The 15,965-nt window shown below is 47.6% G+C and overlaps 1 protein-coding gene across 1 annotated transcript; it reads right to left on the bottom strand.

Annotated features, from left to right (window-relative positions):
* Positions 1-3,073: 3,073 nt before the first annotated feature.
* LOC119805371 (nuclear RNA export factor 2-like) lies at positions 3,074-15,544 on the bottom strand. Its single transcript, XM_038317330.1, is given in 21 exon segments — positions 3,074-3,109; positions 3,229-3,289; positions 6,096-6,278; positions 6,819-6,894; positions 7,503-7,545; positions 7,633-7,748; positions 7,869-7,933; positions 8,070-8,153; positions 8,300-8,355; positions 8,442-8,510; positions 8,902-8,938; positions 10,367-10,476; positions 10,588-10,695; positions 10,800-10,888; positions 11,033-11,102; positions 11,233-11,313; positions 11,424-11,528; positions 11,638-11,721; positions 12,012-12,162; positions 12,393-12,536; positions 15,492-15,544. Coding segments are annotated over 21 exon segments (1,821 nt in total).
* Between the last annotated feature and the right edge of the window lie 421 nt (positions 15,545-15,965).

Raw genomic sequence — 15,965 nt, 5'->3', positions numbered from 1 at the left:
GGGAATCAAGTGCAAAACTCAGAGCTCTCGCAACACTGTCCCTGGAGGTAATTATTAAACGATTAGCAGTCCATCACTGGCAGGGACTAAGACAGAAACAGAGCAAGAAATCCTAGACATAAAGTGTGGTGGGAAAAATACACAGATACGTGCAGATGCTCAGACATATAGCCAAACACTCTCATAATAGCATCCAGACAGGCAAGCAAATGAACTTCCCCACACAGTTCAGACATAGAGACACCCCAAAGTTCATAAACCAGCTTACACTCCAATCCAACACATCCATGTACAGACACAGTCCTAAACATGCTCAAACTCACACACACACACACACACACACACACACACACACACACAACTATGTGTGTGAAAATGAGCAGGTGAGTTTAGTCCACTCGGTCTTTCGTCTTTCTGCTGTCTGTCTCTAGCAGGGTGTTCTCTGACAGTCAGCCATTGAACCCGGGCAACATAAACTGGTCCCTGTTCATTGTCCACACTGCGTTATGATGGAGAAATGGATGTTTGCCCCAGTTTAATGCTCTGATGGACTCTTTATTAAGCATCTCCTTATACATGGAACACTTATCTTTGATGCTCCAGACATCCTGCCCTCCCACATGCTCACAGCTTCCTTAAACCATCTTCCCACTTACCCATTCATCAAACTATCCACACAGCTACCCACGCCTACTTCCAACCATCCATCCACTACCCAACCACCCATCCATCCATACATTAATCCATCTCTCTACCCCTTTACCACTCATCCACGTCTAAATGCGTATTTATTCCTCCATCATTCTTACCCTTCCGCCAGACCATCTGGTCCCTTCCTACGAACTTCCCTGGGAAAATACTGTGTTGCGTCTGGAGAAAGCCTGCACTCTGCTCACTTGTCTGTAAGAGCTCCCAAGTGGGTATAGGCAGCAGCTCATATCCGCAGCCTTCTCGGGTGAAGCATCCTCTGGAGGTCTGTGCGTCACCACTGTCTCCACACCAAGAGCTCTGCCTACACGTGTGTGTTCTGTGGTGAATGGAATTTGGTTTGTGCCCATCGTCTGTATCTGTGTTGTGCTTGTCATTTTTGCATATGAAGTGCATCGTGTGTGTGGACACACATGTTATCAATCATGCTGTGGGTTGTGAGAATGCTGTTTGTTGGGCAATGTGTACAATACATGTGAGTAGGATGATGTGGGCTGTGTTGAATGGTGTACGGTGGTTTCAATGTTTTCTAATGATAAGTGGGTTGTGATACACATGTTGAGTGTTGTATACTGTATGTGTGTTGAATCTACAGGCTTTGAGTGACGACAGGAAGCTGCAGACTCCTATCCCTGCTACCTGGTATCTAGGCATAAAAGTCACTGCCTGGCATTCAGGTTGCCATGGAAACCATGTGGAATATGGGTAGACAAGCACATAGGCAAGTCCTGGGCATTAGCAGAAGGGTTTCTTCTGCCCCCACCAGGCCTCTCTGCCACCTCTGTACAGAGATTTGTGACACTCACCAGCCCATGCTCCAGCAAAGAAAGCCATGGAACTGACTGAGGTTCCCCCTCCAAAAGCACCAGGTCTCCCCACCGTGTCAGTTCTGGACAGTCCCCATGGGGATGGCTCTGCATGAGAGGCAGTGCATACTGTTTGTTTATGCAGCAGGGATGCGCATATAGGCTGGCACCCCACAGCTCTCTAGGCCTTGGCTCTTCAGTCTGTCTGTCCTTCCCAGCCACGGCAGACTGCCTCATACCCAGGTGTCTGCCCAAAGCACTGGTCCTGCAGGGGTCTACACTGAATGGTTCCTGGATCTCTACCTCACTGCCCCTGCCAGGGGCTGTGTGGCTAGAACTCCCACTGTGTGGAGCAGGAAGGGAGCCTGCATAGCTGCAGTTGTCCAGATGTTGGGAGAGGCCTGGAAGGGTCTGGGTTCTGGGTAAAGTTTTACTCTCTTCTCACCTGACCTCATCTTAGGAACTGACTGCAAGGGGCGACAGAAAAGCCCGAGTTTTGCGGGAACCGGCAAACTGCAGCTGTGGCCAGAAGCTCTCAAAAGGCTGTGAACCTAACACCAAGCTTACTGGCTACATCTCCTTTGGGTGTAAGGCTCCTGCTAGTGTTTCCTCCCTCCCCCAGGAATAGGCCCACAGGCTGGGAAGGTGGTTCAGAGGATAAGAACACTTGCTGCTATAACATGAGAACCTGAATTTGAGTCACTACAAGCCATGATAAAAGCCAGGAGTGGCTGCATCCACCCTTCTAATTCTAGCTCTGGCCGTGCCAGAGGTTAGATACTGGAGGATGTCTTGGATTTTCAGTGAGAGGACCCTACCTTAATAGAGTAAATTGTAGAGTGATTGAGCGCAACACCCACTGATGTCCTCTGAGCCCCGCATATGCGCATCCTCTGAAGAAATGGTGGTGTAGACCTAGGTCTCTGGCTGTAATTTCCTAAGTGCTATTTTCCTAGGCATGAGGGAAGAAGTAGAGAATTCTGTCAAGGATGTTATATAGCCTTCCCAGACATCTGAATACTGTGAGATGCTTTGGCTGTAGCTGTAGCTCACAGGGATGTTGCCATCAGGGAGAAAATAAACTTCTGTGACTGAACACGAGTACCTTTGCTAAGTTCTTCTTTTATCTATTTATTCTTTTTCACTTTTCAGTTCTGTGGATAGATTTTGGGGTATGTTGCTTCTCCCCTCCCTGCTGAGACCTCCGAACCAGGACTGAGCATGTCCAACACCCACGCCAAGCCTCTTCTCTGGGTTCAGGTTGTCATGAGGCCCTTCAGTCCTGGCCCCTTTGACTCATGGCAGACACAGGCAAAGAAGAATCTAAGACACAATGTGCAAAGTAACTCTTTATTATAGAAATAAACAGGCATATTTTGGGGGAATACACAGAGCAATTGACTCCTGGGGTGGCTATATTACCTGGCCTCCATGTTAATTTTGGCCTTGTGGACAGCCACGTTTATAGCTAGAGTCATGGGTAAGGCTTCAGAAACACACAAAGAAAGGAGAAGTGTATATAAGAGAAAGATGACATCCAGGGGCTCCTTTTATGCCATCTATTTGAAGAATTCCTTTGGGATCTTGTTCTCGGCCTGGAGCAATGGAGATAGGATGTCAGAAGAGCCCAGTGCCCCGAGTTCCATTCCCTGGTCACCTAGACTCCATCTTGATGAAGGCGCCAGAGACAGCCATCTCGCTACCCAGACCTCACCTGGAGCATAGTGAAGACCTCCGCAGCTTTGTTGTAGTCCCACCCGTTGTCCTCAAGGCACCTGAGGCAGGAGAAGGACAGGTGGCTTCCATCTGTGACTATCACAGGACAGGTCCCCTTACCACGAATGCTACCACTTAACCTATGTTATTCATTTGCTGGGACAAATAGTAGTAGTGGAGAAGGACCCGGCAGAACCCACAATGTCTGTCACCATTCACGCTCAGTAGAATTCAAAGCAGAAACACACGGGTATTCCGACGAACAGTGCAGCTCAATACCAATACCCCACACCCTACACCCCATCTAAAAGAGAAACTCAAAAAAAATAGGAAGTGGAAATTCAAAAACAAATTCTCTCCCTTAAATTTTAAAGGAAGATGTATGTATGGCACATCTCAGGGTGCTTACCATTTCAAGTGCACATTGATCACTCATTTTCTAGCACATCCACAAGACTCTAACAATCCCAACTAATTCCCAAACAGCCCTGTTGCTGCACAAGAAAACTCCTGAACTACTGGAGCTCAGACCCTACTCTCCCATGTGTCCCAGAACTTGGCAAGTTCTATTGTGCTTTCAATCTCTCCCAATTTCCCCATCCTAAATCGTTTAAATAAATGTTCTGTAAAGAATAAAATGCAGTGCCTTGGGTGACTGGCTTCATCCACTTAGCCCAGTACTTCAAGTTTCACTCGTGTGAGAACATACAGCAGAGCCACATTCACTGTCGTGATTTAATAATATCCTATTGTAATATATACCATATTACATATAAATACCGTATAAATATCCATCCATGAGCAAGAAGCCAATGGAGTTGCTTTTCCCACTATAAATAACATTGCTATGAGCATACAAGTTTTGGATGAAACATGGTCTTGCTGCTTGTAGTTTGTACTTTGTAGCGGATTATCGGGCCATGTGGCAACTCTATGTTGCACATTTTGAGGAATGGTGTGACAGATCCTACACCCCACACCCACACCCCCTCCCTCTCTGTTTCTGTCTCTCTCTGTGTCTCTCCCTCCTCCCCAGTGTGGTTTAATAATCTCCTAGGCACCTCTCCATCCAACATGAGGACACTGAAGATGAACCATGACAGTTTAAGTTGCATTTCTCCAATAACTAAGAGTAATGAGAGAAAATGTATGTGCCTGTAGACCTTCTGCACATCTGTTTTGGAGAAACAAGTATCTGTTCAAATCCTTTCCCCAATCTCAGTTGTGTTGTTTGCCTTTTTACTGTGGTTTACTAAGGGTATTCTTCCTGTATTCTTATCAGGTATGTGGTCTGCCCGTCTTTCTCTCATTCTGTCTGGTGCCTTTGCGCTTCCCTGGCGGCAACTGCTGTTGCACTGATTTGTGATGGAGTCCAATTTGCCATCATTTCTTTGGCTGCTTTGACTTTTGGTGTCACAGACAATACTTGGCAACCTAATTCAAAGCCATGAAGATTTATACCTATGTTTTGTTCCTTGGGCACTGTAGTTGGAGTAACAATCTTGGAGCCTCTCTACACATGGCCTGTGTTTGCACAGGGTGTGCGGGTATTGTTGGGGGGGGTGTCAAAGGTCACTATTTCTTGAAGCGAACACCCAGTTCTCTCAGTGTCATGTGTTGAAAAGATACCATTACATTAGTCCGCAGTAATGACAGTGTGATAGTCTTGGTTATATACTATCTACTGACCATCAGAGTGGGAGGTTTTTCTATACATGCCGAACCTATGCCACTCATGCAAGCACCACATAGCCTCATTCAATGTAGCTTTGCAGCTGGCTTTTCATCTGGGAGCTGTGCCTCTTTTAACTTTGTTCTTTTCACTCCAAGCTGTCTGGGGTAGTTCAGGCCCACTGCATTTCCACAAGAACTTCGGGATCACCATGTCAATTTGAAAATGTTTAAAGTTGATGTTTTTTTATGTGTATGGGTGTTTTGCTGGTGTGTATATCTGTGCACTGCCAGTCTACAAGCACCCACGGAAGCCATAAAATGGTGTTGGATTCCCTGGAACTGGAGGGACAGATAGTTACAAGCAGCCATGTGGTTGGTGGGAACTGAACCTGGTTCCTTAGGAAAAGTAGCCAACACTCTTAAGTGCTATGCTAACTCTACAGCCCCTCTATGTCAGTTTTTGCAAAGAAACCATTTGGTACTTAAGAGGGAGATTTCAAGGAAACGGAAGAATCTTCTGGATGGTAATGGCATTGCCATGCCCTCAAATGAGGATATTCTTTTTCTATTATTTGGGGCATCTTTCCTTTTTTCAAGTTTTAGACACATTTTTCAGACATCAGAGTATGAGCTGTGCCCATCTGTGTATATGCACACCTGTCTATGTGTGCACAGTGGTGCATGTGTGGAGGTCACTGGACCATGTGGGGCGTGGTCCTGACACTTGAACAAGAAGACATTTTACCCACCAACACTTCTACCATGCCCTCTTTTGTTATGTTAGTGCCCAAGCGTTTTATTCTTTTGGATGCTGTTCTAAATGGATTTGCTTCCCTTTGGGTATTTATTGCAAATATACAGAAATACAATTGATTTCCGTGTCTTAACTCTTTACACCCTGCAGCCATGTTGAACAGTTCTAGGTGTTTAATATAATGAATTCCTTTGGATTTTCCAAGTGGAATGGAGGACATTTAAAAAATGGGCTATCCTTAATTTTTTTCACACACCCTACACCAAAATGATGCCACTTTTTCAGGGTGCTCCTATTTTAATTTTTGTTTGCGAGGCATTTGCAAAATATAGGCAGTTTCTTTTTTCATATGCTGCCTGAGATTCCACTACTCACTCTTATGCATTTCCATCCTCAGCCCCAGACCCATCCTGCCCACATTGATAGCAAGTACTCACTTCTGAGACCACTCGAGTTTCATCCCCGACTGGATGGAGAAAGCCTGTGTCATTCTTTGCTGCTCTTGAGAGGGGGCGAGCTTGAAGCTGGCACATGATGTAGGCAAGAGTATTTCAGAGGCACCCTGGGCCTCATCAGGGCTTGGATTCCTCACAAGAAGTTGGTCATTCACAATGCACAGGCTGGAGGAGAGTCAGTCCCTGAGATGCCTGGACTGGTGGACAATCCCTCCACTTCCCCATCCAGGATCCTCTTTAACCACTGCCACTCAGCAACCGGATACATCACCCCCATGTGCTTATTTGATCTGCCCAGTCAAATTCTTGGCTGCTGCCCAGAGAACACCGCCACCAACCCCTGTGAAAGATTGCCCGCCAGTCCCCTTGGATTTGAAGAGATTTAACCACCATGCAGTTCCCCTACACAACAGGAAAAGAACCTGGTTCTCCTCATTTCCATTTTCAGAGGAAGAATCAAAGTCTCCTGGATAGTTCAGTTAATGGTGTCAAGGTGACTGTTACTGACTCTTAGGATCAGAAAGAAAACTGGTATTCCAACACTGGTGCCCTAGCTCTTAATTACTAGGTTATGCTGATCCTTTGATCGATCTACCTCTTGACCTTCCAATACTGTGAGATTACCCCCAGAGAATGGTATCAATGCACTGTCTCACTTCTGGCCCCAAGCTGGGGTGGGAGTTCCACCCACAACACTGCACTTACTTTGAATTCTTCCTGTCAAGGGTAGCAATGAAGGTACGCATGAAGGCATGAATGCATCCCTGAGACCTCTCCTCCACTTCAAGGACAAAATAAACAATAAAACATCCTTAAACTTATGCATGTTTTGCACCCTCACAGGACAGTCCCCAATCAGGACCTTACGCTAAAAGGGCTCAGGACTGGTCAACTATTGGCCTGGAGTCAGGGCTCCCTGCTGAGAATGGGGAGGGGGCGGGTAACATAGGGAATGATCCACTCTCATTGATGGGTCCCCTACCCCATGCTGGACCATGTAAATATCACTTTCGGTGTTCACTTGGTCTCTGCTTCACATCTTCCTTACGGGGGTGGGAGGTGGGGGCAGTTTAATAAGCGCCATTTGCAAATGTGGAAATGCAGAGGTTAAGCAACTGGCCCAAAGTCAGAGTAAGGATCTGGAATGAGAGCCACCAACCCCACAGCTCCCATGCCCTCTCTCACCCAGGAGCTGTGGGGTAGACAGGCACAGCCCTCGGTCAGGGTCAGACCGGGATGGTCTGTGGGCAGGGCGCCGTGGGCAGGAGAGTACAAGGGACGTCAGGAAGGAAAAGCACACAATGAGGGGACCTGGGAGAGTTCTCAGGGGTCCACATCCAGGGCAAAGAGCGGGATAGGGTCTGGAGAGGGGATTCTGAACACACTCACCTTCCTTGAATAACCCTTTGACAGAAAAACAGAGCATCGTCTCCTGAAAGGGAAGAAGGCTTAGGCTCAGGATGTTGCTAAACTGTCTAACCACATAGGGACCTGCACCAAGGCAGAAGCTGGTGCTTACCGTCTGGAAGCACATGTCCACCTGGAAAGCACTGAAGGCATGCAGGGTTTGGGGTAACACCCGGAGAAAGTCCACAATGTCTTGTTTTCTGTACTTCAGCACCTGCCTCTGAAGGTCTATAGAGGTGTGAAGAAGCAAATGTCAGGGATTTGTCTATTATACCCTGGTCCATGGCCTCTATGATTACCTCCTCTACATGCCCAGTTTCTCCACTCTACCTGGTCTCCTCATCACACATTTATGGAATTCCTTGGGATTCTTCAAGTCCACTTCATCCTTCAAGTACTTACACATGCCACTCCTAGGAGGAAAGAGAAACAAGAGGTGGGGGTCCAGCCAGTGCAGACACTTTCTGGGGGTCAGTTGTGTCTATTTGGTGTGGGAGTGGGAGGTGGAATCACACTGTTCCAAAACAGAGCATGCGCTGTGATACTCACAGAATGGTCAGGGAGAAACAGGCCTGTTCATCGTAAACGCTGAGGAGATTCTGGCGGTCTCCATAGTCATAGATCAAGTAATACCTGTGGTGGGTGGAGGTGGGTGGAACGGGCTGTATCTTTGGCCAGGCTAAAAGTGACCCGAAAAGATCTCCAAGAAGCCCTTTGCTAAGGTGCCTCAGCCTAGCCAACTCCTTCCCTTCCATCTTTCAGGTTCCACCTGTACTTACTCCCGCAGGAATTGCTGTACTTGATTCTTTATGGCCTCAGAACCATTAAAGCTCTCCTAAAATACAAAGCCATTTCAGTTACAGGGTCTACTAAGAGCATTGCTGGCAACATCATAAGTCTCTCTTCATCCTTCCTCCTCACCTTATAGGGCCTTATTAACTGAGGTTCTTCAGTGTCCATTACACTTGAAAGTGGTAACTTCTTGCCATCCTGAGAAGAGAAGGAGGAGGCTGGGAATGCACGCCAGAGATGTAGCACTGGATGTCCATGGGACGAAGAGACGCAAGGGGAACCTTGACTTAGAGACAAGGTGTAAAGTGATCAGGAAATCCTTGGGTTGTGAGACCATAACAGGTACTGTACCATGGGGTACTGTAAGTCTCTATTGTATGTGCTTTGTAGGAATGTTTTGTCACTGGGGATGCTCTGTTTGTGTGTATAATTATGGGACAGAATTCAGATTATTTTTTTAGACTCCATGCCATTGAAAATGTATGACTGTCTTATGCAAACACATTATGTAGGCAAGAGCAAAGGGGCTGCGATTAAAAGCAGAGGTCGATTACGTGAGGAAGAGGCAATGGTGAAGGTAGGAACATACCAGGCGAGACAACTCTGGGAAACAGTCCAGGACAGCACTGTTTAAAAAGAAAAGGCCACAGAAGTGATTGACAGTTCTTGCTTAGGCAGGATTTCTCCCCTGCCCCCACCCTACCATCGATTCTCTGATTCTTTATCCAGTTTTCCTCTGACCCCTTCCCTGCTGCCCAACCATTGGGTGGCTCCTACCCATACGGCACTGGCCCCCTTCTCCAGGGTCACAAGGAGCCCCATTGGAAGCCCAGTATTCAGGGATCCTTTCTTCTCCCTGCTTCCTTTCCCAGTCTCAGAAAGGTCCACAGAAGGCCATTAAAGGAACAGGATCTCAGGGCCCTACCACTTAGAATGGTGTCCAGCATTCTCTGGGATGCTGAAGATGAAGAGATGAAGGTGTGGGAGGCAGGGCTCAGAATGCCCAAAGAAGACAGTGGGTAGTGGGTGGTAGATGGTGACAGAAAAGGAATCAGGGGAACAAGGAAGATATGGTAGAGATATGGGAGAAGAGAGACAATGAAGCCAGAGGAAACAATGCAAAGGTGATAATGAAAGATGTTGTCTAGCCTGGCGTAGTTGGCCCGTGGAAATGAGGGAAAGGGAGCTCCCCCCCCTGCTGCTGCCATTTCTTTCCCTTGTGCTTGGCTAGCCCAGGGATCCAAAGCAGGACTGGAAACATGCACCGTAGTATTTCCTCAGTGAGCAGGAGACTAAAAGCCTCCTTGGAGGCAGAAACCATTTTCCAAAAGAAGAAGAAGTGGTATGTGAGTTCTCACCTCAGCATGGGATGGAGGGGCTATGGCCTTATCTAAGGAATCAAATTGCTTGTTTCAGGCTACCCAAGGCTACTCTTATAGGCTAGGTAGGATGATGAAGGTTGGTCCATAGGTATAGACAGGGAAGGAGGGAGGAAGGCATCAAGAAGGCTAGTCCTTCTGCCTCCTCAACCTCTGCTGCACTCTGCCTTCTCTTCCTGACCCAGTCATGGCCCACTCCTGGATCCCTGATCCATAGAGCCCAGGTTCCCCTCCCCCCCCCAAAGGAAGACAGAGATGCCAGCCACAGTCCAGAGAAAGCAAGGACCATGTCAGCATCACCCAGGACCTCAGCCCTCAACCTGGAACAGGGCAACCTCTAGGGCAGCCTGGGACAAATGAGGGAACATTCAGGAACAAGATCCGGCACCTCCTCTTAGGAGCAGGAAAGAGATCTACTGTTGAGATGAAGCATGGCAGGGCCTGCTGGAAGATGCTGAAAACTCACTCAAGGGAAACACTGCCCACACTAGGTGAGGTGGGTCAAGCAGAGCAGAAGCAAAGGAGACCTGTGGGCACTCCCAAGTACCGAGAAGGGAGAGGAAAGCCATGATGCCTTCCCAGAGGGCCAGGCCTGCCTCCTCCCACAGGGAGTTTCTCAGGCCATCAGGAGGCAATGGTATCCCTGAAGGGGAAGGTGTAGCTGGCATGACGTACCTGACATAGGCAGAATGGTCTGGGAAGGTGCTGCACAAGGGGTTCCCTTCCAGCCACAGCTCTTCCAGCTTCAGCCCCTTTACCTTCTCCAACTCCCATGCTGTCTTTAGCTGAGAAAGAATGGGAGAGCTGGTAAAGGTGTCCCAGGCAAAGGCAGCCATCATCTGCAGTTCAGGACCACTTTGTCTGCCTCACCCTCAACCCCAATAGCTTCTGCTCACCTTGTTTTCAGAGAGGTTCAGGATCTTGACTTGGGGTGCCTTCTCTACCACATCAAACAAGCTATCTAACCGAAACAGTCTGTTGCAGCTCAAGTTCAAGGAGCGCAGCTTTGGGGAACAAGAGTTACCGAGCGAGCGTTACTGTCAAGAGCCTCAGAGACACTTCTACCCTGCACCCCATCCTTTCTGGCCCTCCACCCAAACATCAACACCTCAGGGAAATCCTCTTGGATGATCTGAAGGGTGGCAGTCATGCAGCTTCTTCGGCTCAGAACCATATCTATTTTCTGATCTAACAAGTCTTCGGGAGAAGGAGAAAAAGGAATCAGAAAGCAGAGAGGGGTCTGTCTGAATCAACCCCAGAACAGACCCCTCCACAGGCTACCACATGTATGCCTTCTTCCTAGGCAGACCTGGAATGTACAGTGATTGCTGCCAGCAATACCTGGGTCAAAGTAGAGATTTTGAAGGTCCAGAGCATGCTGGGAAACATCATATCTTTTTCTCAGGGCCAGCTGCAGAGACACAGATGGAGAGGGTGGCTCTGTGGTATTGTGGGTCATGGTATTGGGAACTTCAGGGACTGAGGGGAAGGAGAGCTGGGTCTGGGAAGCGAATACACACACTGCCTTCAGACTGCTTTACCTTTAGCTGCTCCATTTGTACTCGCGTGAGCCTATTTTTCACAGAGTAGGGTACTTCTGAGGGATTGACAAAAATAGGTATCTGTAGGGAGGAGAAAAAGAGTGAGCACCGGGAACTCTAATCCCAAAGATGGCACTCCCAGCACTGAGCCTGTGCCAGGGCTAGCTACAGAGAATGCCTCCAGCACACACCTTGTAACTGTCCTCATCATACATCTTGTAGCTGACATCCTTCAAGGCAGAGGCAGTGCTAGCATCCTGGACAAAGAACCGGATCTGGTATCTGTCACACTGGAACTTGCAAGGGGAGAAAGAAGGGAAAGTGGTAAGAGGCCCTTGCTCCCTGCTGAGCCTGGCCTGTTCCACCTCCCAAGCCACCCTAGCTAGCTTCACCATCTTCTCTTACATCCACCGGGATGAAGGGCACGCTGCAGAGGCTGTGGACAGATTTCATTAGCTGTGTCTTGTCAGACTTTCTGCTACACGGAATCTAAATTTACAAACAAGGAACAAGTCAGAAGAGAGACACCATTGACTCCCAGAGGAGAGGAAACATACTGCTGATGTTCTTTCCTGACCTAGCTAGCTACAAAGAAGGGCCACGGGGCCTCTGGCTCTGACACTGCGCTTTGTTTCATGCCCAACACAGATCTCCTTGACCCACACTCTGCCCACGCAGTCGCTCTCCTCCCTCCAGGCAACTGATTTGTCTTGTTCACTGTGAGTTTCCTTCTGGTGGGTTTCAGAATAGTCTAATGCAGTGGGCACCAAGACACTCACCGTGACCTTGAACCAGCTCCCCAGTGTTCTATCTTCTGGGTGCTGCCCCACTTCTTTCTTTTGAGATTTGCCATTTTCCCACACTGTGATCTGGAGTTTGTCCTCCCTATGCTGGTCCTCTCTATTCTTAGGTCGCGCAGCATAAGGTGTGCTACGGAAGAGTTAGGGAGCACGGATAAACGCTCAGAAATTCCTGCATGCGTCCTCATTTCTCTCACTCACAGAAAGCGCACAATTAGGATTGCTCAGCCGCCATCCCTCATCTATGGAGCACTGGATCTCCAGTTTCCCAGGGAGAGAAGACCACAGAGGAAGAGGAGGTAGAAGAGCTGCACAGTCCGAGGGGCTGCTACCCACTAACCGGGCTGCCTGGTCTCTTACTATCTTACTGAGGGGTCCCAGAGAACATCTCTTATCTCCACATTTCTACCATCACCTCAGGATTTTGAAGGCTGGAGCACGTACCCAGTGTGTTCATAATGACCTTTCCTTTTGCCAGTATGACCCAGTGAAGATGCGTAGTCTCTCTTTCTTCCCAGAAGAACACGGTCTTTACCACTGTAGGATTCTGAAATGGGAAAGGATGAAAGTTAGAAACCACATCAGTGGTCCAGTTATCACATGCTGTACTGTGGGAACGGCACCATGGGAGGGCAAGGAATGTGCCAATTTTCCCCAAAGGACAAATCAAAAACACCCAGTGGACAAACTCCTGGCACAGTCACAGCAGATGGCCTGCAAGAAGAAGGGGCCTGTTAGACAATTTTAAAACAGTAGGGCAGGGTTTGTGATGAACACGAGTGTACTTGTCCCATGGTGTGGAACAGACACAAATCACATATCAGGAAGCTAAGCTAACCTGGCCCCATCCAGGGATTCTCTAATGTAACAGCCACACACAAGCCAGGGAGCCTACCCCTCTCACCACAGCAATCCAGTCACTCACTGAACTGGCCCTGCCACACTCACCAAGCTGTACACTCCCTTGATGGCAGTGAAGACTCAGGCAGTAGTTTCTTACACTGTCACCAGGTAATCTGTGTGCCCTCCCAGATTCTCAGCTTGAGCTATCCAGAAGCCCTGTCTTCTCTGTCCCACATACAGTACTTTTGAGCACAGGACACTGACTTCCCTAGGCCCACACTTGTGTTAGTGGGCTCAGAAACACAAAGTGAGGTGCTAAGTGTCTGACACAGTTTCCAATTGGACTGCGATCCTGATGTTACTAATTCTCTAGTCTGTGCCCATTTCAGTCACAGACATGACTGGGATCGCACATCTCCTCAGTGCTAAGGCCTGCTCCACTGCTTACAAGAGTCAACTCTTATCACTGCATTACATACTTCTACTTTCCGATCATCAGCATTTGTTTTGAATACTCTGAGGTTCTGTTATTGGTTTCGTACAGACTTGGAATGCTGGAGGATTCCATTTTTGTTCTCAGAAGGTAGGAAGGCCTCACTTTGTCTCTCGTGGACAACAAGAACAGCCTTTTTTTGGCAACACAGCCCTACTTGTGCTTTTAAAGTATTTTTGCTGTGTGCCCCTCCATGTTCACACCCAGGAGTTGTTTCTGCCATCCCATTCACGTCTCCCACCCATACCCTCCCACCAAACTCTCTTCCTATACCTCTGATTTACTGGGGTGACAGATTTTGTTTTCTTTTTCATTATTATTTTTGAAATAATGGTACCCCCTTTCTGTGCCCCTAAAGTATACTCAACAGAGACATTTGTATTATCAATCACCCAAAAAACCCATGTGCCAGCAGAAAGTGATGTTGGTGTCGTGTATTCAGAGCAGCATTCTTGTGTACCCCAAAGTAAAAGATTCTCTCTGATCCCCAAGTTGTATATTTTGCTCATTACTTATCCTCCATTGCCTCAGGACAATTATATGGATAAAAATTAGCTCACTTGGAGTCAACTCCCAACAAACTTATGATGGCCACAGCTCAGATAAACTTTACTAGGGAGCCCAGCACTTTCACCATGTACCCACTTTCAGGACCCTCCCATCACACACTGTGATGGCTTCCCTGTGTCTGAGCTGGCAGTGGAAATGAATCTAAAGATGAATAGATTCTTTGGGGTAGGCATTCAGATAGCCTCAAACACTGAAGGAGAACAGCCCCCCCCCCCTCTCTGCAAGGTTGCTGAGAAATGGGAGCTGGAGAAATGGTGTTACCTGGCCAGGTCTCCCAAACTGTTTCCAGAACTTATTCCAGAAGTTGGGAACTCATTCCAAGGTTGCCTTTGCATTTTCCCATGCTGTCTCTGTCTCTGTCTCTGTCTTCCATGAAGTAGTAAAAGTTCTTGATTTTGTTGTAAGGCAAGCATCAAATCTTGCCTGTCCCTCCTTCAAAGTTCTACAACCGGGTTTTGAACTTTGAAGCCCATCGTGTTAAAGATCTTTGAGTCTATGATATGTGTGTGTGTGTGTGTGTGTGTGTGTGTGTGTGTGTGTGTATAAAACAGTTGACTAAAAACAACTTGATAGGTGACATTAGGTGAATGTTAGCCAACCAGATCCTTTTAATGAAAGTTCAATTGGCAAAGAAACATGAAACATTTATGTTGGAAGTGGGGCTAGGACAAGAGGTGGGCTCAGTAGAGACAAAAGCCATGCTCTCCTATTCATGAGAACCTGAAGTTACACATCTCACCTGTGACTCCAGAAAGTTAAAACTGGTGGACTGAAGGAAAGAGCAGACTGTGAGAAACCAGAGAAAAATCCAGATGCTCTGGATGCATTGTGCCCCACGTATGGAGTAGGATGATTCCAAACCATTGTGTGGGACCCAAGACTATTTCAAAAACACTTCTACTGAGGGGCATGGTTATAGTTGATCTTTCCAGTGGCCACAGTTCCAGATACCATCCTCAGCAAGGCCCTCTACTGTGAATCACTGAACACGGAGAATATAAAGCTAACAGTAGCAGAGGAATTCTATGGGGAGGGACACTGAGAACAAAAACACATTAGTGCCCATCCACTTCCTGAATGCTCTGGTTATATTGCCATACCTGGCTAGTGGTGGTGATGCCAGAATCAAAGTGATAAACAGCAAGAATATTTTTAAAAAAAAAGCATTTAGGTGCGAGAGAGAGAGAGAGAGAGAGAGAGAGAGAGAGAGAGAGAGAGAGAGAGAGAGAGAGAGAGAGAGAGTGTTCAGTGGTTAGGAGCACTTGCTTTTCTTGCAGAGCACCTGGGTTCAGTTCCTAGTGGCCATATCAGGCAGCTCAGAGCCATCTGGAAGCTCCAGCTCCAGAGATTCTGGCCCCCTCTTCTGGCTTCCAATGCCACCTGCAGGCACGAGGGGCACACACACACACACACACAGGCAGACGCACACACAGGCATGCAACAAAAATGAATTAAAAAATTAAAACTATTTGACACACCAGCTAGTCCACCTGCACCGTGACAACTACAGTTTGCCATGAGCATACTACATAAGCACAAAGAGCATTGAGGACTTGTCTTCACCTGTGTATCTGTAGGTCCTCTGCTTTCTTTCAACGGAGTCCATCTCTCTTGTCTCTTGGCCTTTGTGGTCTGAAGAAGCTTCGAAAAGGAGAAGTGGAAGGAAAAATGGATTACTTAAGCTCTATGTCATATAAACTAGGACAACGTTCTTCGGGCACCTGGAAATCATGTTTTTCACCCCCAGGCACGAAGGCGCCATGTTGCTGGATACTCAGCTAGCTGAATTCGTCTACTATGCCCTTCACTATGGACCCATGGCATCCCTTAAGATGTCATCCATATGTCTCTTCAAACTACCACTTTCTGTCTGGTGGATGAAATGGGAGCTCGGAACAAGGGATCCAAGGAGCAACGCTTAGTAAAGAAGATGGAAATCTCAGTGTGTCACTGGCCTACAGAGAGCTTGAACACTAGAGGGTGAGGAAACCTTTGCCAACCACCACTTTGAAAACTAAGAGTTTCAA

This window comes from Arvicola amphibius, chromosome X (genome assembly GCF_903992535.2).
Source record: "Arvicola amphibius chromosome X, mArvAmp1.2, whole genome shotgun sequence".
NCBI lineage: Eukaryota > Metazoa > Chordata > Mammalia > Rodentia > Cricetidae > Arvicola > Arvicola amphibius.
This window is presented reverse-complemented; position numbering and strand designations above follow the sequence as displayed.